At 37.5% G+C, this 27670-nt stretch overlaps 2 protein-coding genes across 2 annotated transcripts in view; both read right to left on the bottom strand.

Moving 5' to 3' along the window:
- The window catches only part of LOC134662437 (uncharacterized), a 333293-nt gene that overhangs the window by 88666 nt on the left and 216957 nt on the right, over positions 1-27670 (bottom strand). The window lies entirely within an intron of this gene.
- On the bottom strand, positions 1172-26196 carry LOC134662428 (uncharacterized). Its single transcript, XM_063518648.1, has 6 exons — positions 25957-26196; positions 12722-12848; positions 10780-10923; positions 4654-6147; positions 3638-3829; positions 1172-1340 (listed from the first exon to the last, which is right to left on the bottom strand). Exons 1-6 carry the CDS (start codon positions 26062-26064, stop codon positions 1189-1191), a joined length of 2217 nt encoding a protein of 738 aa, XP_063374718.1. The 5' UTR covers positions 26065-26196; the 3' UTR covers positions 1172-1188.

The raw sequence follows: 27670 nt of genomic DNA, 5'->3' as shown, positions 1-27670 counted from the left end.
TTGTTAGAAATTGAATCTTCTGTACCTAGTACTATTATTTATTCTGTGGTATTACATAAATATTTACGGCCCAATTCGAACAATGCTTATAATATGTCACAGCCATACAATACCTATCTGTCAGTGTCAAAAGTGATAGTTCATTAACCGAAAACGTCAAAGAACGTAAGTAAACAACAGAGCGATTCGTATGATACTTTTGACACTGGCTGTTCGGTATTTTATCACTGTGACACATTATAAGCATTGTTCGAATTGGGCCGTTACTTTTTAATGTAATCAGTAATAGCTAGGACATCAAAAAACACATAAATATTGTATGTGACACCGATTCTGCTCTGGGTGTCGTGATACTCGTGATGCAAACATGGATACATAAGTAGGTACGGCCGTTTGTGAAAGTGACGTTTAAGGTTGAAGAAATGTCACTTTTGACAATGACAGATCGGTATCGTATCGCTGTGACATCTTATAAGCATTGTTCGAATACGGCCAGTAGAGTCGGATCAAGCTAACTTTGCATTGCATTTGCAATGACAAATTGTGGCTATATCATCATTAATGTAAAAAATCTTTTTAAGAATATGATGTTAATAATGACATTGACACTACCTATCTTTGTTCTGTTGGTCAGTGCAAAGTTAACTTAGACAGACTCTACCTACTTACCTACCTGCTTATTTTATACTGCGTATTTCTCTAATTAAATTGCCATTAACTAAAGACAAAGGTAACTTTCTTTGCTATAGTTACAAAAGTAAATCATTTACGCAATCACATCATTTTTCAATTCAATACTTGCAATGACACTTGACATCATTCCGGTTTTGGTCCGATCCGAATTTTAAGAGCCCTTAATATGGACTTGTTGCACAAAACATTACTTTTGCACGGTTATGGTTTTACTATTCTCGACTTCGTCTCGTTTTGTAACTTCGGCCCTTGAGTTTTAAGAACCCTTATTATGTACCTGTTACATAAAATACTATTATGTTCTCCATATGTTGCTTTACAGAGACAGGTAAATAAAACTTGTCATTACTTAAGTATCTACAATTATTTTATTCAAATATTTAATAATAGAATAACACACGGCCGCTGCGTCGCCATCAGTTCTCTTCTTTTGAACTTGGCTTTGACACGCTGCCGCGTGTCTAGATTAGTGTTTCCTATTTTATGATTACTTAATTATGTTTTAATAATGTCTTCTTTGGTTACAGTTACGGGCTGTTGCTTCGATCTGATGTATTTTTCAAGGCCCCACGAGAGAGCTGTGAGCCACGTGAATATGTTTAAACAATGTAATGTGACAGCTGTCGAGGCATTGTCTTTTATCCAACCTGAAAATTAAAGTATTTCATCTGAATAATCATGATTTCAAATGGTAAGTATTATAGTGAATGTACACGACGCTGCAAAAGTGCATACCGAGTTTATGAATGATTCCATTTATATATGCACTTTTGCAGTTCGTACATTACCGGCAAATGATTCTTCTGTGATGAACCTAACGTACCTAAGAGTAGGTACATAATTGTTCCTCGACAAAATTCCTGGTCTAATTAAACAAAATACAGTCAAATTGATAATATTTTAGTCTTGGTTTACTTTAGATTTAATATACCACACGCAACTAATTAAAACATTGATGGTACGAGTACTCCTCAATCTATAAAACGTTTGTTTAAAAACTTTTCAACATTACTTATGAAAATTTTTAGATATTTTTTTCATACAAATTCAATGTACGTTGTGCATCGAAAATATACATACAACGTGTATTTTTGTTATGACCCTATCTAAGGATTGTTAGTTAAGGCCCTAAACGAGGAAAGTAAAATGCATGTGTTTTTTTTAAATATGACTAAGTACAACATTTTATAGTAAATCTTGAGGGTACTTTCAATTAACAATTTAGGCAAAAGTATCGTTATTTATTTATGGAATGGTGAGTTAAATATCAGAATGGAAATTGTATAACAAATCCATTTAAAACCAAATTTCAGCTGCTTATCGTTAAAAAAAAAACATGAAATCGTACTTGGAACCTAAAATGCTCTAGTGCAGAAACGTATCATTTTCTGCACACCTTTTAGAACAACAATGACCCTCTTTCAGAGCATGAGAAATGAAGTCATTTAAACTGTCACAAAAGAAGATTATGAACGCAATAGGTACATTACCGCCCGAAGTAATATCAAAAATTGATTAATTACTCTGGTAGTTAAGAGGACATTAAAATCATCTTTATAAATCTTTTTATAGCACTAAAACCTATTTGTCGCTTAATTTGAGGTTATATCAAAAATACACGCTGTATGATGTAAATGTGTAAAATAAGATGCGACATGCAGGTTCTGCCAGGAGTCAGAGGAGACTGTTATGCACATTCTCCGCTCCTGTGGACCACTAATGTCAAAAAGAAGTACCTATCTAGGGCAACACGTATTGCAACCCTATGAGGTACAAAGCATTACGGCCCAAAGAATCTGTAACTTTCTGGATTCAACGGGTATTAGCAGTGAAATTTAAAGGGCCGTCACAATAGATCATTACTTGGTCGTAGTGGCACTTCAAAGGCCCAAAACACCCCAATAATAATAATAATAAGTCCAGTAAGTACCTAGACTTGGCTCACGAGATAACCGCCATGTGGGATGTTGATTCGACGTAGCGATGGGCGAGTCGAGTTATCTGATTCGAATAATTCGAATCAGCCTACAGATGAGTTAATTCGAATCAAGACTATTGGCAATTCGAATCAACTCGACCACTAGCTAACTCGGCGAATGAATCGCCAATTCGTCAACTCGCCGAGCCGAGTCAACGCTATCACACTGCTACTAAGGCCATTCAAAAATAAACCTTAATACCGTAGCCCGAAGGCTCTTTTTACAACAATTGCCGCTCGATTCGCCGTCTCAACTCGAGTTGGTACTATGCCCATTCAAAAATAAACCTTAATTCCGTGACCCGAAGATTCTTTTTACAACAACTGCCGCTTGAGTCGCCATCCCAAGTATCCCAACTCGAGTTCAGTGCTAGTATGCCCATTCAAAAATAAACCTTAATTCCGTGCCCTGAAGGTTCTTTTTACAACAACTGCCGCGTAACTCGCCGCCTCAACTCGCTCCGCGCCTGTGCCTGTGACCTTGTCGCGAACCACGCGAATCGTCGAGTCGAGTCAACTCGATTTTGAATTCGAATCAGAGGCCGAATCAATTCGAATGATTCGAATTGAAAAAAAGTGGACTCGTCACATCGCTAATTCGACGATCATTGTCCCGATAGTTGTTTCAGCGAACGGTCTAATAGCGAAGAATCTCGACCAACACCTAGAGAGACTCTCGCTGGGTGGTTGGATCAAGGGTCAGATGCAGAAGGCGGTAATTTTGGACACGGCGCGTATAGTACGTCGGTTCCTCACTCTGCGGCCCTGACCACCGGCAGCTTGGGCCCTGCCCCGCTGCCGGCGGCACCCTAGGTTAGGTTTTTTATAATGTGTTTATATATTTTTTGTAATGTTTTGTAAGTGTTTTTATGTTTTACTTTTATACTCGCATTGTAAAACCCTAACCTAAGACCTTAATTGAATAATGGAAATAATAATAATAGGTAAATGTGTTAATAACCATACCAACAATAGGTCCCAACACCAGATACGCGATGCCGGCCGTGAGCAGTTGGATGCCGGTAGCCCCGGGCAGCTTGTGGAGCGGCACGTGGGTGGGGATCACCAGCGCCATGAACACCGTCCGCAGGCCCTTGCCGAAGCCGATCATTACCGCCACCAAGAGCACTACGGAGTACGTCTGGTAGTAGGCGAGAACTGCAACAGAAGAGCATATTACTTTAGTGTCGAAGGGAATAGTATTTTATGCAACCGTTGTTTAAGAGAGGTCAAAAAAGGCGAGCGGAAAATTGTTTTAATAAAGGCGCCACGAGTATTTTTTGACTCAGTTAAACAACATTGCATACAATACTTTTTCTACGACCAAGCACTTACTCGTACTTTGAAATAAAATTGTAAATTTAACAAATATTTTTCATTCAAGAAGTAGCAAAAATGGAGGGTACGGGCGGAAAAAGAATGAACGAAATTAAAAAAACATGTCTATGGTTCACTTATTTGTCAGAGATGACATTTAAAATAAGGTTGGATACTTGGCAACAATGTAATTCATTCAATATTTTTTAAGTGGTCATTACACGAAGTATCGAAAAAGTGCCAAAAAGATTTTGTTTGATGAGTGCTTTTTTGGGGAATAGACTTGTCTTGACAACTATAAGGTAGTGTTTTAAAGGTGTGTGCACGACCCTTTAAATTATGTACAAATAAAAGTACGGGAGTAGAAAAACTAAGTTACTATAAGACTTATAGGACTGATTTGGTTTCAGAATCAGTCAGACACTGTACAGCGGTGGATACTATTACGAAGCCTGACAGTTTTTCATAAACCTTAATTAATGAATACAACTCTTAATACTTTCTATGTACTGTGTATATTGAAATTTTTTTAAGCAAATTATTGTCTTTCTTGACTTTTGCGAACACATTTTGGATTAATCATCCTAGGATGCTCCAAATAAAATAGGATTTGAAAATACAATTTTGGAAAAAAAAATACGTGTTCATACATTTTAGTGACTTACCCACTCTACCCATTGCCATTGATAAGACACCAAAGAGGAAAAACGAATTGTTGTCCCATCCTATTTTCCCAGCAACGAAAGGGATGCAGAATCTGACGCAAATGTCCACTCCCGCTAGCAACGACATAAAGAAAGCCACTTCAGATTTACTCATACCGTAATCACCTAGTAGAAATGGCGTTAGGATAGAGAAATTTAGTTCATTAAAGTTAGCTAACGTGATTCCGAGCATTAAGTTAATGAAAGTAAAGTCTTTCAGCAAATCTAAATCGAAGAATATTGCCACTTTTTGACAAAACGTAAGCTCTACTTCATCATCATCTTCAACATCCTTGTTTTCTGTTTTTTCTTCAAACACATCATCATCTAACTGGCCATTAATTAACAATTTGAACTTATCAGGGTCTTCGTTATCTTTTACATATTGTTCTAATTTCAAAGAAGCTTGTTTTAACACTTCACTTTCGTAATTAAAATTATTCGATTTACGTCTATATCTAGTACGGTATGATTGGTTGCTGGCATTATCTCTTAAATATTTTCGTTCATCAACATCGTCTTGATTTTTAAACGATATATTGCTATGATTGTCTTTGTTATATGTCTCGCCATACTGACCTTCCATTTTGAATGATTTTAGACTTTTACTGCCAGCTAAATGTTTTTCAGCCTTATCTGCAATAACTTTAGCTTTTTCTGGATCTATATTTTCAACAACTACCTTTTCATCAGCTTTAAGATCTTGAGGAGCTTTAAGTGTCGGGCAGTCTTCTATTTCCGATTCTGGAATCTGCGTTTGGGTGATCGAAGTTTTTCTTTTCGGTTTATAATTGTCTCTTTCTTGAGCCATGGCTCCTAAATTTACAGCAGAGTTTTTTTTAGATTCGTTAAGGTATAACGTAGAAGATTTGCGAGATCGATTTTCAGTTAGATTTGACAATGAAGGTTTTTTTGAATTCATGCGGGAAGTTTTAGCTGAGCCATCCCTTGAAGATATCCTGCTTCTCGATTGTCTTGATTGACTGAAATAGCCGTCGTTGGCACGCAACATCATGGGCACTCCTGGGTCCGTGATTTCATATCCTGTATTAACTGGATCATCCTCATTATAAATATACTGACTGGAAAAAGCACTGATATTCTTAAATTTTGACATATTGCTGAAATAACCACTTTCTTTATCCTTTTTGTCAGATTGTTCAGAGCCCAATAATTTTTCTTCGTCACCATTTTCTTGATTAGTAGATTTGCAGTGCCATTCCACTGGTTGAAGTAGTAATGCGCAAGCGATGGCATGTAAGGAAAACCCACTTATAAGAAGAATGCATCCATCTTCGCCAAAGAGATAGATCAGACCGGTAATAATGTGTGGCCATAACATAGGCCCAAGCCCTGTGGTAGTCCATGAGAGGCCGGTCGCTAGACGTCTTCTATTCTTCCAGTAAGTGTTTAAAGCAAGTGCATTAGCTGAGCTGCTTATTCCGTATCCAGCACCTGAAATCATAAAATTAAATTTAGGGGCACTCTAACTTCATATTTGAATTAATTTCTGACAATTAACTAATCAAATTTTAACCATACAGAACCTATCATCACACTTAGGCCCACTTGCGCGATCCCACTAACCCGGGTTTAAGCGATTAAACCGTTAACCCAATGTCAAATTGTACTGGGAACCATGGTAACTCCAGGTTTAATCGGTGAACCCCGGGTTTGTGGAATGGTGCTAGTGGCGCTTAATGAGCTAATTGTTTTTTATCCGCTTGTGAGTTACCTTAGTCTGTTTTTTAATAGTTTATTATAGTACGTACTTACATATGCTAACAATAATGAGATAAAAAACCAGTCACCCACTCATCATGTCCAATAGCAAAGAGAAATGGAGTGTATAGAGAGAGAGAGAGTTGCTGTTATGTGTGTGTTAAGGTTATGGCGCCATCGCTCGAAAATATTGCACATACCTTTGCTTGGTCTACTGTCGAGTAGATGGCGTTAATTTCAAAATTTAACAAATTAACACATATCAGTGAAAGAATAAAGATCAAAGTCAAATGGCGTTCTAATTAACAGTTTTAATTTTCTGTCGAAAGATGGTAGTAAGTTTAAAGTATCATTCTATGGAACTTGCTAACTATGTAAACCAATATCGAAATTGACAAAAAATATGAATTTACTAGTGACTTTTGTTTACATAGTTAGCAAGTTTACTGTAAAAAAAAATACTTTGACTATCCGCCTCTTTTCAAATTTTCTTTGCCAATAAATTAAATAAATAGGTAAAAACTTGACCTTTGTCTGACTGTTTAGCTGATCGTTGTAATAAACGTGCAGTAAGTAATTTCTAGATTTTACTCCCCGCTACGCGAGGAGATAATCTCACTTCCTGGCCAAGGCAAGACGTAAAACTGTAGACAAACCACAGGCGGTAATTCGTAAAGCCCCAGATCGCATATTTATGGCCCTCGCACCTTCGGTTCGGGCCACAATCACCTGCGATCTGGAGCATTCACGAATTCACCTCCCTAATAGGTATGTAATGTAATACATTTTAATACAGTTAAGTGGCATTTATAACAATATCTTTCGGTATGCCATATAAACAAATAAATATTATGGGACAATCTTACACAAATCGACCTAGTCCCACGGTAAGCTCAATAAGGCTTGTGTAACTTGTGTTGTGGGTACTAGACGAAGATATATATAAGATATATATACATATAAGTACTTAAATACATAGAAAACATCCATAACTAAAGAACAAATATTTGTGATGAACACACAAATAAATGCCCTTACCGGGATTCGAACCCGGGACCTCCAGCTTCGTAGGCAGGGTCACTACCGACTAGGCTACGGAGGCCGTTAAATATAGAGAGGGACAAACGACGATCAGCAGCTGATTAACTTAGCAGACGTTTATGAATAAGGCCAAGCGTTTAACTGTAGGGGAAACTGGGGAGGGTTGATCACCCCTTTTGTTTTTAGCATACATTTTCTTAACTATTTGTAGTATTGAAAAACTTTATAGACCATACGATTCAGAATTTATCTCTTCATTAATAGTTTGAATTAGAACAGATTTGTGCAATAAATTAGACCATTATTTAATGAAAACCCATACTGTTGACTTTTACCATGTGTCCCCTATGTAAGGGAGACTTGTTTACCCCTGGTCGGGAGCCTTGATCCTAGGGGGATCAAGTGACCCTGGTTCTTGGGACACATGGTAAACAGATTTTTACCATGTCTCCCCGTACCAGATTCGCACTGATTATATAACTCGGATCGCTATTAGCAATGCATCTATAATTTGTAAAATACACAGCAAACATATATATATTGCATCTTCCATGCTTTGAAGTTGTATTTCCGGTAATCAGATGTCTAAGCCGAAGGGATCAAGTCTTCCAGATTTGGGGACACTTGGTAAAAAGATTTTAAGCGGCAATGTCATATTTCGAGGGTAGTATCTACATTAATTTATTCACTTTATCTACAGAAAATTAATATATGATGATATCAAACACAAATTAATCCATAATCTTATACTTTTAAAAAACAATGTAATCGTATTATCCATAAAACAACATAAAATAGGGAATCAATTTTTGAACCCAAAAAAAGTTAAAATAAAACAAAAATCTAAGTTATTAACATAAAATTTCTTGTAACAAGCTAAATTTTTTAAAGTTATTATGAAGGTATTTTTAGCGTCAGATACCTACAGCAATTTTAAATTTTTTACCCATCTCTGGTCGTTATTGTTTACTATATTAAATAACTTTAGAAATTTACTGCTCACGTTCGAGGGCGGTGTTTGAGCTGCATAATCCTAAAATCCTTTCTATGGACCGTCGGTTCTATAGTACATAAGGTCGGAAAGCCATTGAAATAGCATTTCATCCATAAAAACAAATATCGCCGGTTGAAAACCAAATATCGTTATAAGTGTTGTTTGTCGACCGAGTAATATCCCCTGTGTGCAAAACGTTTAACTTGATAAACAAGACCAAGTGCGGGTAGTTCGTAAAATGTTGATGTCAACTTTAGTTAGTCTGTTCAAAGGCCACGGGGATAATTCCGTTTTCGGAGTTCGGAGTCGGTTGTATAATTAAAAACTGAATTACACGCCATTAAATCCCGTTTTAATAAACAATGAGTCAAAAACCTTGAAAGTTTAAATCAGTGTTTCTCTGGTCGTAATTTTGCGGCATGATTTACTAAAAAAAAGAAAATATTTATGATAGCTCTATGAATCATTTTGTAAGTAAATTTATTACAATCGCTTTGGGGGTGACATGATCCCGGAAACATATCTCCCCTGAAGAAAAAGACAAAGTCTCCCCATACATAGTAAGATTATAAAACGTGCCGTACTCGAAACGTGTGTTCGCGTATATCAATGTAATCCAAGTTAATCATCACTTCAATAAACAACAAATAAAATAAGCACACTCACTAACATCATGTCCATCTCATATTATAAAATAAATCCAGTTAAAGCTTACCGAAAATTGAATATAGTACGCAGAAAATCTTTCACCATCCGCCATTTTTGAACCACTGACTTTTCCGATACAGTGCCATGACAGAACGTGAAGTTAGGAACGAATGAATGAGTGTTAACAGTGCAAAAAAATGTATCTCGTTTGGTTTGATTAAAAATGAAGTTTACCAAGTGTCCCCTAGGGATCGACCCTCCCCACCCTCACCTATTCACCCTTCGATTAAATGATTGCACGATGAGCTAGTGGTTATCAGATAAATTTGTTATGGCTTACGGAATGATGACGCTTGCGAGGCGTGGTCACAATGTATTGATATTATTCGAATTGGGATTGTTATTGGCAGTTGCTTAATCTCCACACAAATTAATGATGATTAAGGTGTATTCGGGTATTTCCGAATGACGAATAGTGGCGTATAATTCCGAAAGCTGACTCTTACTACAACGGAATATGAGTGATTTTACAATGATTTTCGGGATTACCCGATTTCCGGAATTACCCGAATAAACCTTATACTGCATACATTATTTGTAAGTACTGGTACTATTGTTGTTTATAGTGATTATTGGTACCAAAGACAATAGAGTGTATAGAGGGTTATTGTCATAGTAAATTTTGTAGTCACAGTAAATTTATTGCGATCTTTGGGCACAGGATTAAAACTTAAAATGAAAATAAATAAAAATATAAACGTAGGTATAGTGCTCGTCACGGTCCCAGTACCTACAAGTCATCTTTAAACTTAAGTCATTGTCAATAGAGGTGTAAGCAGGGTATCGTTGTCGTATATTGGGCATTAGCATGTCGACCAAAATAACCAAAACACCAAAATATATATATATATATAGGCCAAAGCTATGGCGATATCTATTCGAAGATATTTTTTTCTTGATTTTCCGAGGCAGGTTTTTTTCCTTCGACTCATCTTATACGGAGTTACTAGGGTTTGCAATCCGGATCCGAAATGTATGAAATTATCCGGATCTGGATCCGGATCCGCGGATATTCCCATACATTTCGAATCCGTCGTGCAAACCCTAGGAGTTACTTATATCTTTGTTGGTACTTTAAATGGATTAATTTCCTTATTCATCCACTCATTCAACTTGGTCCCACTAGCTTTGTTCAATTCTAAGTACCCCGAAGCAAAATAAACAATTATTATCTTTCTCGGTATAGCATAACATCCAGATGACTATGCTGGGGTCCCGTTGTTTCCCATTAAGTTTTAAGTCATAATGTATTGTTTGTCATATTATCACTAGTCATAAAAATTAAACCGTTAACATTTCAGGATTTTCGTTAGGTTATCCTATAGACACATACATATATATATATATATATATATATATATAAATAAATAAATAATATATAGGTTAGGTTAGGTTTGTTTTATGGCAATCCTGAAAAGTGACGCGTTTCTGAACCAAATGAATTATGACTAACGAAAATGCGGGCAAACAATACATTATGTCTTAAAACTACATATTTGGGAAACAATAGAGACCCGAATATGCCGTTTATGTGAACACAAGATGTCTCTTAAATTAATTGGTCAGAAAAAAATCTCGTGTTAACCAAAATAAAATAAAATAATGTATAAATATTCACTTACCATAGAGTATAGAAAACGATACGAGGTAGGTGACGAAGTTGTACGAAAATGTGCACAGAACTAATGAAACGAAGACCACGCACGCTCCAGCCAGCGACACCTGGCGGTATGTGAATGTTTTAAATACTGGCCCGTTGGCTAAACCTGTGAAATTAAAAAAAATGTTAGTTGGATGTCGGTAATAGAAATGTTGACTGATATTATATGTATTTAATTAGTTTAATAGCATAATTTAATTAATGTAGGTAGGTACATATAAGAATTTGGACATTGAAATTATTTATTGCAATAACAATAGTTATGTATATTTGGAAAGTTATATATACATTATTATAACCAAATAGCCTACCTAGCTACCTACACAAGTCTCTTTGCAGTCTTTGCTGGGCATGGCATGCATAGGTTTCTTTTCTATTACTGATGCATGAGAGGAATTAGGATAAATATATATAGGGTACTTGTTATTTTTGTTTTGCTGACCGTACAAGTGTACATAAAGCGTGTACCTATCTCTAGTCACAACAAAGCTGTTTTTAATTCATTCATTTTCAGAGTTTGGCTTCAAATTTCTTCTTCCTCGACTCCTCATGACTGAGGGTCGCAACCACATGAGGTCGTTGTTTTGCGCACCAAAGCTCTCCATTCTGCACGATTTTACGCCTTCCTAATACGTAATAGGCGCCTGTGTAGATCCCTGGCAGGCCTTCTTTACAGTGTCCACCATGTGATGTAATATGTTAAGGACATTTAATACTAAAAAGTTATATGTATAAAGATAGTCATTTCCATTTCTCTTGAGTGAAGAGTAATACATTTTTTATCGTGTATTTATGACGAAATACCCAAATCTACTTTAATAAATGTCTAATCTGATAAGTCGCATTTCAAGGTCTATTGTTTTGAATGGATTAAATTAAATTTATGTGACCTACCTACGTAACGAATTAATGGCATTATTCATAAACGTCTGCTAAGTTAATCAGCTGATGATCATCGTTTGTCCCTCTCTATGGCATAACGACAGATAGGGACAAACGTCGATCATCAACTGATTAAGTTATAAGCCGTTTATGAATAACGCCAACATTTTTAATTAAAAGTGTCAAAACAACCGTAAGTGCGGTTGGTAAGAAGTTATTATTAATAGTCAGCGATGGCTTAAAGAAGACTACTTAAATGTAAATATTTTAAAAATTGCTTCCTTAGGGTTGATATTCATATATATCAAATATCCTCATGGATATTAGGTATAATTTGAGGTATATTTTACAAAAAAATATTAACAGTAGGGTAACGGTAAAAAACCGGCCAAGTGCGAGTCGGACTCGCGCACGGAGGGTTCCGCACCATCAACAAAAAATAGAGCAAGAAAATCGTGTTTGTTGTATGGGAGCCCCCCTTAAATATTTATTTTATTTTATTTTTAGTATTTGTTGTCATAGCGGCAACAGAGATACATCATTTGTGAAAATTTCAACTGTCTAGTTACAGCCTAAACCCTAAAAAACGAACGGTATCGTATCTGGAGCAGTCCAAACTTGATGTTTTGAAAATTATTGTTATTCGAATTAAAAAAAAATTACTGAAATGTGATGATATGATATATTTTTAGAATCGGCTCTTTTGCCTTACATTGAATGTCACACGATAGGTTTCTAAACAATTTTTTTCCCATACAAAAAAAGATGACGCCATAATTCCTCTCCTTTTTTGGTGCTACGGGTCAAATTGATTTTTATACTTTTTAACACAATTTGCAGTGTTTGTTTTTGCTTACCACTAGCACTAAACATATTAGGAAATACATTGTCTGAGGAACAAACAACTGAATTATTTAAAATAAATATGTTTAAAAAGCTTTGAAAAGTAAATATTTAGCGCAGGGTATAAAAAATGGAATACTCAATGTGCCATGGTAGTGACCACGAGGCGCGTCACGCACCGACGCAAGAGGTCAGCGCCGAGTTCATGTTAATGATGGTGGTGGTCTCCGAGCTGGTGATGCCGAGGCTGGAGAACCTGTCGCGGAACAACAGCCCGAACTGCTGCAGCATCGGCAGAGCCGACAGCTGAAATGGAGGGCAATAAAAACAAGTTTTATCATTTTTCTTTTACGTATTAGAAATTATTTTCAGAAAATATTTTAATTTGTTTTTATTTTAAGTAGAAAGTTAGAAACACTATTATATAAATTACTAGCGACCCGCCCCGGCTTCGCACGGGTTAACAAATTGTACATAAACCTCTTCCTCTTGAATCACTCTATTTATTAAAAAAACCGCATCAAAATCCGTTGCGTAGTTTTGAAGATCTTAAGCATACATACCTACAGACAGACAGACAGGGAAGCGACTTTTTTAATACTATGTAGTGATGATAAACTAAAATAAATGTCATATATGTACTAAGAAAAAGTGCCCCAGGCTAGAAGCAGGCAGGCTGGGTTTTTCTTAGTATATATGACATTTATTTCAGTTTATAATTTTTCTTTTCATTATAAAAATAGGGATGTTGACATGAATCGCGAATATATAATATGTTATGTTTTTACCATAGCAGGGAATATTAGAACGCAGAAAATCATATTTTGCAAGTGTAAATATGCGTAATAAATTAATTAAAAATAATCAAAAGTATTTAAAATAATGCCCAGTATCACGTGACTGCAAACGCCAATCGGAGCGCGTGACGTAATCACAGTGGATTCACCAAAGACAAGTTATAAAACCTGCCTAAGTGTCTACAGATTATCGTACCGAAACGCGATCTTGGTGCGGTGCGGCGCACGAATCGATAGTGTGTAAGGTGGTGCGTTAAGGACGCAGCTATAAGTTAGAGCGAGAAAGAAGGTCGCTGTCCGATGCGGTAGTGTGTTAAAGCTTTAAAAAAAATTGTCAGTTGCCATATAAAGAATTTAAAAAAATTACTGACAGCAGTTTGTTTAAAACGCCGTTACGTCATCAAGGTCACGTGACAGTTTGGAGCGTTTAGGCGCGAAATTTAAACACGAAACTTATTATACATGTTTTTTTATTCAAAATTAATGAATATATTTTTTTAATATTTTTTTCTGTAATTATTACGTGTCTATCTACAAAATGAAACCAGTTCCAAAAAATTGTCAACATCCCTATTGGTGGTATCGCTCGCCGCAGACGTTTCTGCTTGATCAAAATATATACCTATTTTTAGTTAATTTTATAAAGTTATACGAATATACGTACAAAAATTTAAGTTGGTAAATAAACAAACGAGGGTCAGATATTTTGGAGGTTGAATTTGAAGGCCTTTGGCCATAGTAAATAGTTTTTACTAGAGACCAAATAAATTCAAAGAAACTGATTCATTTTAATGGTGCTCATTTGCCTTCTGTTTAAGTCCGAGCTAGGTAATAACGTAATGGCTTTCTACCTAAATCTTTAGCAACCTCTAAAGGCTGAAAACCTAGAATTAAAAGGTAGAGCCTGCGATACGTACACGGCAAGAATCTCGAGGCGGTAACATTGCCGCTTAAACGAATTGTAAATTAATCACGCTGTTATCACGGATTTTGCGTTTTAAATTGAGACGCTTGGCACCTTATGATGAATTTCATACATAAAGTAGCTAGGCGTCTACTTCTGCAGCCAGGTGTTGCTATGTTTTTCTCACAAAAAAGTATGCATTATAACTCACAATATACCAATTCCCAAAAAAAATACAATACTTATATCATCACTACAAATCTGAGGAGTTTACAATTTCCCCAGGCCCTATTAATAATTACGTAATATCCCTAAAGATGGAATAATTGAAGTCGGTTAAAAACAAAAAAAAAATAACCGAATTAAGAACCTTTCCCTCGTAGAATTTTGAAGTCGGCTAAAAATGAAAAAGAAACCCTTACGTACAGGAGAGTGGTCAATTGGTCATGATCCTCGCTCCGAGTCGTTCCTGCCGGCCTAGCCAAGGTAACAATCGCTATCGCTTCGCCATCGAATCGCTTTGTGTCTCTTTATCGCTCTTCCATATTAGTGTGACAGTGACAGTTGCGTTTCGTTCGCTACGGAGCGTTAGCGATTGGCATGTTGGCTACGCGGCCTGATGCCGTGATTGTCCATAGCTGGCCAACGTGGCGTTCTACGTGGTGAGCGTAATGGGCACCATTGGGTCGTTCTCGCATTTCGTGCAAATCGGTGTTTTCGGAAATTTACCAAAAATGTGGTGGCGTTTTCAAATATCTGTTAATGCAAGGTTGTAACATAGGGCCTAAAGTATATGTCTCTCCAATGAACAATTCTAAAAAGATATGTATTTTCTTTATATGTACAATTAACACCCAATTTTTTCATTCATCTCTACATGTAACGCGTGAAGATATAACTTTGACCTACATTTTAACCTTAAGATACTACAAATAGAAAATTCGTTGTTTGTTCAATAAATGACTTATTTAGTTATGTTTTAAATCGTATAATATTAGAAGCTAGAAATAAATAATAAAAACTATACAGCCTTATAAGTGTATGGTTCAAGTAATTTCTTCATTACCGACGCGAGAAATAGATTAGCTATATTTTGCTATATAGCGAGGGTATATAGCGCCTACCGCCGATGCAACACATTGTTCGTCAGTCAGTTGGCCGCGTGATCTCGTAGCGGACGCCCGTGTGCCGCTGTTAGCGAAAATATATACGATCTCTCGGGTCGGGAAGGAGTGTGGTTCTCGTTAGTCTTCATCGCCATCGCGTGATTTATACAGTAAGTAGCAAGTGTACATTATTATAATTATACGTAATGAAGTGTTTTAGTGTCCCCTTTCAGATGGTTTATTCTGCAAAATTAAGGTCTGATGCCAACTGATGTAGGCGACAAAAACTTCCAAAACTTCATTCATATCGGTTTCATTCACTTCTTTTCCTTCTAATTTTACTGGGAAAGGTAATGAATGACTTAAGAAGGTAATGATAATATATTCGAGTCAGTGCATTTAATGGAAAGAGGCTTAGTTATTATAAATATTACGTTGTTATAAACATTTAAAACTGTATATGATAATAGGGGAGCCCAACCGGGGAGCCTTTGTAGTCTAAGATGGTCGACCTTCACCGATATGTCTGACGGATGAAACTTACATATTATGAAAGAAAATATATTCCTGAACATAAATAAATAGGGTTGCTTAAAGAAATATGGTCAAAACTATGTTTAATTATTTTTTGAAAAAAAAATTTTGTTGGGTAAATTGACTAGCATAGACCGTGGGGACTGACCTGGAATCTGGTATGCTGTTTCCTTAGGGGCCCCTGGTCTGGTTCCTTCGATGATGAAATGTAGAAATCTCATAGGCTGGCGTCGGCAGACGACTTCTATTTGTGCTGGACACTTGTAGGATTGATTTTGGGTTTAAAAGCTCAAGCTTTTGACGGAGCGAGCAGATACGGCGCGTTTTCGATTTCGAGATCGTTGAGAAGAGTATGGCAACACTCAAGCTTTCAGTGTTGCGCGCTTTTTAAAAAGCGTTCCGTTTTAGGCTTATCCCGTTTGGAATATGCTAGTCGATTAAGTATTAATCGATTTGAAAATAATGAACGAAAATACGTAGTATTTGTGCGTACATATACAAAAGTACCGAACATGCCGCCGGCCATAAAATAATGCTTATTTTATCTAAGAACTATCATACAGAATGCTATACTAACTTAGGACTAAAACATGTAGGTAATGCTATACCTAAGGGGTGCCTATTCAACAGGCAGGGGGCAGACCTTAACTACAGGTCGCTTAGTAATAGTATTACCGATGCGTACAGTTACGACTCTGGTAATACCGTCGGCGCCGGGATGCAGTTGATGCACGCGCGCGAGACGCCATTGCAGTGGTGGCAGTGTGTTGTCGATCAACACTACTACAGAACCCTCCCGAAGGGGTGTGTTAGTATTGTCGTGGAACCATTTACCTCTTGGTTGTAGCTGGTGTAAATATTCTACACTCCAGCGTTTCCAAAAATGTTGAACAGCTTGAATAACCTGCCATCTAGCGAAGCGGTTTGGATTGTCGTTAGACAAGTCAAATTCAGGTAAAGACGTTAATGGTTCCCCGATGAGGAAATGTCCAGGAGTAAGGGGTAATGGATCAGTAGGATCATTACTAAGTAGACAGAGAGGTCTTGAATTACAGACCGCTTCAATTTGACATATCAAAGTGTTAAATTCGTCCTGAGTTAGTTTTAGTGTACCTATGACACGATGTAAGTGTCGTTTCAGACTACCTACGGCTCGTTCGACGAGACCGGCAAAATGCGAAGCATATGGAGGATTAAACTGCCAGGTGATTTGCATGTTTGTCAGCTGGTTGTTTATAGCAGTCTGATTTGACTCGTTTCGCAGAAACGTGTAAAGTTCGGAAAGATACCTGTCACAACCTACGAAATTCCGTCCGCAGTCAGAACGGATCGTTTTGCAATACCCGCGTCGGGATATGAACCTACGCAATGCGTTTAGAAAAGATTCGGTTGAAAGATCGGGAACTAATTCCAAATGGATTGCTTTCGTTGATTGGCAAACGAATACGCATACGTATGATTTATAAACTTTCGCGTTACGAAGTTTACTTGTTTTGAGAAAGAAGTGTCCCGCAAAGTCAACGGAAGTATTTAAGAAGGGACGAAGTGATCGAACCCTAGTAGTAGGTAATTGAGCCATTGATGGCTGTGGTGCGACAGGTCGTGCACGAACACAAGATACGCAGCGTCGTGTGCGCATTACGCACAGCATCGCGAGCACACAGGATCCAGTAGGTCTGTGCGAGGGCAAACTGCAAAGTTTGAGGTCCCACATGTAAATGTGTTTTATGATAGTAATCAATGAGAAGATTCGTGAAATGGTGTTTCTTGGGTAACAGAATTTGATGCTTGGCATCATACGGTACGTTGGCCCGATTTATTCTGCCGCCGACCCTGAGGAGTCCGGCATCGTCCAAGAAAGGTTTCAGTTTCTGAAGATGTTTTGTACATCTATCGTCGTCCTTGAGACGCGAGATGTCTTCAGAAAAGCATTCACTTTGGACAAGTGATATAATTCGACTGAGAGCTTGTTTTGTCTCAGCAACTGTGACATGTTTAGTCGTAGGACTATTGGCTTTACGACATTTGTTTATGAATCGTAACATATACGAAATGACGCGTAGCATCCTTGGAAGCGATGAGAATCGCTCAATGAACTCTAAGCTTTTAGGTTCATTGGTTTGTGTGAGAAGAACATGCTTGCGACGTTCTTCGTCGGTGTGACATACGACGTTAGTCTTAGGCCACTCTGACTCATCTTTACTGAGCCAAGCAGGTCCCTTGAACCACAGTTGATGGTTCAACTGTGATGGGAGAACACCACGAGACGCGGGGTCTGCGGGGTTATCTGCGGATTGAACGTGATGCCACTGCGAGGCAGGCACGTTGCTTGTTGTCTCCGCTATGCGGTTAGACACATATGTCCGCCACTTGTCTGGAGACGAACGTAACCAGGCAAGAGTTATAGTGGAATCGGACCAAGCGTAGACTTGGTCGAAAGACAATCTACTGCTGTAAGCAGTGAGGACCTTTTTTATCAATTTTGACAGAAGATGAGCACCGCATAGCTCCAATCGAGGGATAGTAAGCCGTTTCAAAGGCGCAACTTTTGTTTTCCCTATGAGAAGGTGGGTGCTAATGGCACCGTTCGAGTCAACGACACGAATGTAGACGCAGGCGGCGTACGCCTTTTCAGATGCGTCTGAAAAACCATGAAGTGACACTTGATGTGTGCTAGGGAGCACATGACGAGGTAACGCAATATCTTGTAGCAACGGCAGTTCGTCGATGAACCGAAACCACAAGTCACAGATACCCTGTGGAGGGGCAGCATCCCAACCTGAGCCTGATACCCATAAAAGTTGGATTAAATGCTTCACGAATACAGTCACTGGACTTAGAAATCCGAGGGGATCGTAAATCTTAGCGATTTCTGCTAACATTATACGTTTTGTACATTTGCGTGAGTTAGCTACTCCATCCGTTTGATAGGAAAAAACGTCAGATTTAGGGTTCCACTTGAGCCCTAAGACTTTGACGGAAGTGTCAGTGTCAAGTGCTGACAGAATAAGAGCGTCATCATGACTGGAAGCATCATCGTTTAAATGCGATAAAAACTCGGAACTATTACTGGTCCATTTGCGGAGTTCAAAGGTTCCTGCCTTGCAAATGGAAGTTAGCTGATGCTGAAGAGTGATAGCATCTTCAACCGTATCAACTCCAGTAACGACATCATCAACAAATACTTCGTTAAGAAGTACTTGCGAGGCAAGTGGGAAGTTGGCAGCTTCATCAATTGCTAATTGACGAAGTGTTCGCAAAGCGAGAAAAGGCGCGGAAGCGACGCCGAATGTGACAGAGCACATACGATATTCCTTTACGGGATCATGGGGAGAGAATCTCCAAAGAATCCGATGGAAGTCACGGTGTTCTTTACAAAGACCGATGTAGCGATACATCATTTTGAGATCAGCCGTAAAGACGATTTTATGAAGTCTGTACTTCAGTAAAATTTCAGAAATGTCTTGGTGCAATTTCTGACCAGTGAGAAGATTATCGTTAAGAGAACGACCAGATGTAGTCTTGCATGAAGCGTCATACACAATACGATGCTTCGTAGTAATCGTAGTGGATGTGGAACTCTTCACCACAATGTGGTGGGGTAGATAGTAGGGGGGAGTGCCAGGACTCGCTGAGTCAGTGACCGGCTCCATATGTCCCAAGTCTAAGTATTCTTGGATACCTTTGTTATAGTTCTCACGTAAGGCAGGGTCGCGAGACAGGCGTGCCTCTAGTTTAGTTAAACGCGAGAGAGCTATAGCACGAGAATCGCCCAAGGGCGGAGCGTTCTCCTTGAAGGGCAGAGAAACTGTATATTTCCCATTTGCATCTCGTGTGTGAGTATCGACGAAGATCGACTCACAGCGTAATTCATCTTTTGTAAGATGTGGATGTTCTGGTAGGGATTCCAACTCCCAGAACCTTTGAAGTTTCATGTCAAGTTGGCAAGTGCTCAAGTTGACACTCAGTCGTTTCATACTTTCATATGAAATTCTACCACCTATCAAATAGCCAAAAATGCTATTGATGGCCACGGGTGTGCCCGGTGGGCCCTTGATATTATCCAGTAGCAGTATGCTATCCAGATAATCAGACCCCAGTAGTAGTTCAACAGGCCGCGTTGAGCGCAGCTCTGGGTCCGCTAGATCAAGATTTTGAAGGTGTTGAAACTTCCGAATATTCCCAATTGATTGGGGAATATAATTAATGTAGCTTGTCAAGTCAGACAAGATATAAGCTTCGATGTGAAGCTTCGGCTCGGGTTTGTTGTGAGGTGTGACCTCGCACAACACGTAACCACGTGGTTGGACTTCGCCACCAATGCCGGTGAGAGTGGTGCCCGGCGGCGCGGAGTACCGCGGCAGGCCGAGACGTTGGACGCACGACTCAGAAATGAGCGTGGTCTGCGCACCTTGATCCACAAGGGTGCGAACGGACCGCGGCGTGTAAGGCCCTTGGTTCCAGGGTCGTAAGTTTACAAGCGCAGTCGTGAGTAAGACCGTACAGTTCTTACTAGAAGGATGCCCCGTAGCTCCATGTAATGGAGTGGGCGTGAAGGTTTCCGCTACTGAGCGCAACTCAGGGGAAGAAGAATACTCCGTAGTCAGTAAGACGTTTGGAGGCGGCGCATCTTCATGTAATGAAGAATGATGCCTTTTAGTGCAGACGCGGCAAGCATGGCGCGACTTGCAGTCTTTAGATTCGTGACCACTAAATAAACAATTGGTACAAAGTTTATTTTGTTCCACGAAATGTTTTCGTTCCTTTAAAGTGAGCGTATTAAACTTCTCACATTTATATAAAGGATGTGAATTGTCCTTACAATACACGCATTTAAATTTATTTAAATAATCCACCGCAGTTGTAGCATGTACACTCATAGTATGCGAGTTACGCGCAAACGAAGAGTTATTATTGCGCGGTGCATTATATTGCACGTCAGAGTGCGCGCGAGTAAGAGACATCGCACGCTTTCCCGCCAAAGCATGGCGCGATGACGTCACCGCAGCTGACCGGGCCGGGCCGGCCGCTCCGCCAGCAGCAGCGAGCGCGGGCGCCGCGCGCTGCGCAGGCCCCGCGGATGTACTTGAAGTACGTGCGGACGCGGTCATCACTTCGGATGCCGCTAGTTCCTTATCGAGGAAATCGAGTAATTTGGTCACGTCAGGAATTTCACATGAAGTTTTTAATGATAATTCAAAACGCCTACGAATATGAGGTGTAATTTTGCGTAGCAAAATATTTAAAAGTACGAAACTCCAGTCGTCAACTGGTAAACCTAATGATTTTAAAGCAGTAATATTCTCGTGATAACAATTCATCAAGTTACGTAAACTTGATTCAACATTTTTCTCGTTAACTGACTCACAGTCAAAAATGTTGTCAAAGTGTTTTGTTGATATAATTCGTTTGTTTTCATAACGCGAAATTAATACCTGTAAGGCATTTTCGTAATTAGAATCCGTAACAGGAATCGATTTGATAAGATTATACGGTTCATCTTTTAAAAACAATAACAAATACCGGAAGCGTTCGACATTTGTTAAAGTGACGTTGTCATGTACAAGTGATTTAAATAAATCATAGAAAGCATTCCATTCAGTTAGAACGCCTGTGAATGTTTGTAGCGATAAGCGCGGTAAACGAATATGCGATTGATTTGATTGCTGAGCGCAGCAATTTGCATGTGACACCCCATTAAGTCCGCCGCAGGCAGACGTAAATGACGCAATACTTTGTTTACGCTCCTCCTTAAGCGTATCTAAGGCAACTTGGACCTTAAAGTACAAAGAATCGAATTGGTTTCTCACAGCTAAATTATCATCGCGGTTGAATGACTCATTCTTTGCCGATAACTTTTCAATTTTCGCTTGAACTTGGAAAAATGATTTTTTGATTGAGGCTAATTCTTTAACTCGAACTCGAAATTCGGCTACATTATTCGAACAGTCTACAATTTTTTGAATATTATTAATCGCTAAATCACGTTCGAATGTCAATGGTTCAATCTCCATAGCTGTCATTTTGTAAGAAATTGAGTTATTTTACTGTGTAGAATAATAACGTTATCACGAGATAAGAGATGATTGAACTTGTTAATCTGTATAGTAGGTATATACGTTATGTTAAGTTATAAGATCTCTAAAAATGGCTAGGTACTAGCAAATAGTTAGTTTGTTAATAAAATAGGTATATAATTTGTCGCAAATTAAAAGTAAGTTGTAATTTAACATGCAATGTCAAATACAAAGATAATATTTCCCGTCGGTAGAACCCGAGCTAAAGAAATTTGAACTCTGTGCCGTACGCAATACGAGCGACAGTTTACTCGATACTGTAATTATGACAGTAAGCGATAACTTGGTTTTCCGGTATGTAATACCTGAACCTTAAAAATACACTTAAGTACGTAAATACTAAATGTAATGTAATGTACGTTGTACAAAATAAAGAAATTGGTTGCGACAAACTATATTTAGACCTAGGTATTAGTACTAGGCAATGACTCCACGCGCGCCGCTGTAGGTATCTACCGCCCGGTTCTCGGAAATTATAGACGAATGTAATTTCGCAAAAAATGCTCAAAACCCTATAAAACTATATATAATTAGAATGATCTCGTTGAGATCTAACTGTACGTATCAGTATTTTTGAGAAATATTGCACGACGTTCTCGGAAACTCGATATTTATAATTGTAAGCGGAGGTAGGTTCTCGCTAACTTACGAACAAAGGAATAGGAATTTACTTGAAATTACTTTGGTACAGCACAAATAATACGCATATAAACCGATACCAGATAGTAATATCCGGTTCGAACACAATTATGTTGGGTAAATTGACTAGCATAGACCGTGGGGACTGACCTGGAATCTGGTATGCTGTTTCCTTAGGGGCCCCTGGTCTGGTTCCTTCGATGATGAAATGTAGAAATCTCATAGGCTGGCGTCGGTAGACGACTTCTATTTGTGCTGGACACTTGTGGATGATTTTGGGTTTAAAAGCTCAAGCTTTCGACGGAGCGAGCAGATCCGGCGCGTTTCGATTTTGAGATCGTTGAGAAGAGTATGGCAACACTCAAGCTTTCAGTGTTGCGCGCTTTTTAAAAAGCGTTCCGTTTTAGGCTTATCCCGTTTGGAATATGCTAGTCGATTAAGTATTAATCGATTTGAAAATAATGAACGAAAATACGTAGTATTTGTGCGTACATATACAAAAGTACCGAACAAATTTTTTTTCTTCAAATTTCACCGATCTGTCTGACAAACGAAATAAGTTCCAATGGAAAGTATACAACTTGTACAATATAAATCAACTAGGTTGCCTATCTTTTTCCGGTCACTATTATGTGGTTATAGGGTTGCTTGCGAAAATCCGGTCACAAATAAGGTTTGCCAGGCTTTTAAATAAAATAAGAAGGGAAGACTTTTAGCGATAACTCATAAACGGCTTAACTTATCAAGTTCGCTTTAATTTTGTTTGAATGAGTTTATTAAGCACTATTTTTATGATTTTTTTCCATATTTTTTGGATCGATTTTTCAAAAGTTAGAAGGAATAACCGTTTTTTATTCTTTCTAAATTATTATTTCCGAATTGATTGACTTTATCAAAAAATATTTATTTTTAAAGACCTATCCGACGACACCCCACACTATAGGGTTAAAACGATAAAAAAAAATTACATAGGTACAAAACGCGAATGATTTAAATATATTTTGTCTATGCTAATTTTTGAAAATTTGAAAACTATGTTTTATGTGATATGGTGCGCAGATGATCAAACCGACTTAACAAACACTTGGGGTTAACAATCTCGACTTATAATGATGATAAGTAAATGGTGAATGTACCATCTAGCTTGAACATTATAAGTTGAGATTGTCAACTCCAAGTGTATGTCAAGTCGGTTTAATCATCTCCGCAGTGCTTAAGACACATGTTTTTAATATTGTTGATTTTAATTGGTGTTAATTTTCTTGAAATACAGTTTTTTATATAAATAATAAATAAATAAATAAATAAATATTGGGGGACATCTTACACAGATCAACCTAGCCCCAAACTAAGCAAAGCTTGTACTATGGGTGCTAGGCGACGATATACATACGTATATAGATAAATACATATTTATATACATAGAATATGTTCGATTTCATAAGTTTGTTTCATTACCGTCCACTGATAAAATTACCATCTCGGCCGAATTCATTACCAGCGCGTAGTTCATTACCAGTAGCCTTATTAAATGAAAAGTAATAACGTTACAAAGGTGCCTTTAGCAGAAAAATGTTAATAAATGAATCCACAAATTGACGAAACTCAAAAGTTTACCATTTAAAACAAAAATTACAAATCGAGAGAATCTCACCGATTTGCACGAAATGAGAGAATGACCCCATTGCGCCTCGAGGAATGCCGAAGTGATTGTAAAATTTTTAAGTTAGTTAGGTTAAGTTTAATTTGTAAATCAAACTTAAGATTCTTAATAATGTGATTAGTACTAATCATTATTATTCTTAATTATTCTTATCTAATGTGACTATGTGACTATATTTTTGGCCACATGAAACCCCAAATATAAAAACATAAAAATAAAAACAGAAGACGTCAGTTTATTATTCGTAAAAAATAATGAGCAGTTTTGTCATACCTAACCTAATATGACTTGAGTATTAGGTATATTTTTATGAAAACATACTCGATCTTTCGAACCGGATACAGACTAATAAAAAAGGTTCCAAGAGTCGAGTAAACATCTCGAAACAACTGCTGCAATTCATCTAAATACAGACAACAACTCTGTTACAAAACTTCCTTTATATGTATAATGCACGGTCTCGTTTTAAACATGAATATTTTCCTATTCCTATGACTCTTACGAGTAAAGTTCTCAAGTGAAGGTAGGTATCTTATGTGCAATACCTAGTTATGTAACTACCTCAATCTATTGCTAAAGCGCCATTCTAAACCTAAACAGTGTCTATAATAGTACTTACGTGACACAATAAAAAATGGTACATTGTGAAATAGGGCGATAATTGTAACAAGAGTCACAAATAGAAGAAGCCCTAAGGGGCGGTTTTTATTTTACGACTCGAGTTTACAATTTGTCGATAACCTGGTACAATACATCTTAAAGGAAATACGAAGAAAACGCATAACAACCGTAAGTCACACAAGAAACTAGTTTGAACTTAGACTTCATTGCTCTAGCATATATCAAATAATTTAAAGTTATTGAATGTCACTTATTTTTATCTATGCCATGCCCGGTGCGGTAGAATATGGGAGATATTTAAGCAAAATTTTACTATAGGTACATAAGCTGTTTTCTACAATTTAAGAATTCCTCATTCATGTAAATTAACAATAGATTGTCATAAAAATATTATTTTTTGGATAGTAGCAGTCTGTCAAACTGATTATCCCAACGTTAACTCAAACAAAGCAATAAACATGAATTTAACTTACTGTAACTCTACTAGAGTTGAAAACGCCCATAGGCTTCGGTGGCTGCTTAACATCAGGCGGGGGCGGGCCGCAAGCTTGTGATGCATAAAAATATTTTTTTACCTTTTTGGATTGTAATCCTCACCTCAAGAAGGAAACGTTGATGTTTTCCTTACTATATTATTAACTTAGAACACTGTTTTTGTACGTTCTGCTAATTGCCGAAGGAATGAAACCTCTGTACAAACTTACCTAGGTATTGTAATTTCGCCTTCACAGAAATTGCAGTTATACTGCAATTAAAATTAAAAAAAAAGGGAACCGTCTGAAAATCAGCGCTGGGTATATACCTAGACATATATCTGGCAAAAGCTGAGATTGGTACCCATTGACTATACCGATATAAAATTCTTGTGCATGTTTTTGTATAATTGTGATTTTGATTTTGTATAAATGAAGTGTATATTGTTTTCTCTCGTGTATTTTTTTTGTGGTACTTGTGGCAATAAAACATTTTTTATTTATTTTATTTATTTATTTATTTAACACTGCACTTTGCTATTCCGATTATTAACCACACATTTTATAAGAAACAAAGATTTAAGGGGTATTTAAACTCACGTTAGAAAATCCAGCGGCAATAATAATCATCCACCCCCAGCCTCCGTCCGGGGGGATGAATTCACCTTCCATTTTCACTTTAGATTTCATCTCCTTTGATTTCGCCATCCTTTTTATCCACTAACATTTATAATTTAATAAATTATATATAAATGAGGACGGGACAGTGCAGTCTTTGATACGTTACGGACAAAACTGATAACTTTTTATTGCGTTAGCCTCACATATGATGTATGTAGGCACGAGTATGTGACAGACACACCTATATGCGTACAATGGGTTACTAATAACTCGAAGCTACATATATGGTTTTATTATGAATGGGATACATCATCTCAATCGATGTTAATAATTAGATATTTATTAACTGCATACTACATTTACATGTACAGTAAAATTTCCTGCAAAGGTCCATAAGACCCACTGTAATCTAGTTTCGGTCCAAAAGTAAAATAGTAAATGTTACCATAAGTATTTTATTTGTTTTTGTATAAGTTTTTTCTAACTTGATACGTAATGAAAATATCTTTTGAAATACGAGTACCTACTGTTAATAGGTTTTCGATAAGTAGGTATTTTGTTTTAATAATTTTATGTTTATGTTGTAACATAGGAATAATCTCACTAATTTCCTAGGGTCCTGGTTAAATACCTACATTAAGTCCTATTCTGGTTAAAACCACTTGCCGCATTTCAGCTGAACCGCCTTTGTTTACAAAACATTATCGATAAATTCTGACAAAGGTTATCAATTGTATCTAATTATCTAAAGGCCAACACGATGTGTTTGAGTGTTCGGTGTGATCAAATTTAATATGGGAATAAATGATGCTCTATAACTTGATATTACCTAAGTGCAGATCCGCAAATGTAGGTAGAGTTAGACAAAGCAGGTACCGCTAGATAGACGAAGTGCAGAAAGACCAAAGACCTTAGCGAATTCGGCGCCTGTGACTGGACAGAAACGGCTTTGGACAGAGTAGCATGGCGGTCTTTGGTGTCGGAGACCAAGATCCACTTCGGCTCGTTGCGCCACAGCAGTACCTAAGTCAGTAAGTTGGCAGCGATTTTGATAGTCCAGACTGCGCAAGTGTTATTTTAAACGTCAAACTTCTATGAAATTATGGTGTATTTGGGTGAATCAACTTTTAGAACACTTAATTTCGTGTCCCTAGACTCCTAGACCAAAGAAAAATTGATTTTTCAAAAACCATGGCGATATTTTTACTTTTTTGTTTACACGGGCGTTATTAGATCCATAAGTATTTAAGAACACATTAAAATTAACGACTTGATCAGATAAAGGTTACATTTTGTGCGGTAACGCAGGAGAAAAATAGTTATCTCCCATACAAAAATCAGGGACACACCATTTTTGCCTTTTTCTACTGCGTTACCGTACAAAATGTAACTTTTTAACCGACTTCCAAATCTAAAAGGAGGAGGTTATCAATTCGGTTGTATGTTTTTTTTTTTTTTTTTATGTTTGTTACTCCATATCTCCGTCATTACTGGACCGATTTTGAAAAATCTTTTTTTGATTGTATGTATATTCATACAGATTGGTCCCGTTTTTGTCAAAACCCAGTTCTGATGATGGGATCCATGAGGAATCGAGGGAACTCCTCAAATCTTAAAGGCATACATATAGTGATTTTTGTGTTTTTATCAACAAATCAAGCATATACATTCAGAAACGTGACATTTGATGAAG

Source organism: Cydia amplana, chromosome 3 (genome assembly GCF_948474715.1).
Source record: "Cydia amplana chromosome 3, ilCydAmpl1.1, whole genome shotgun sequence".
Lineage (NCBI taxonomy): Eukaryota > Metazoa > Arthropoda > Insecta > Lepidoptera > Tortricidae > Cydia > Cydia amplana.
The sequence above is the reverse complement of the archived record's forward strand: the minus strand, read 5'-3'. Positions and strand labels throughout refer to the sequence as shown.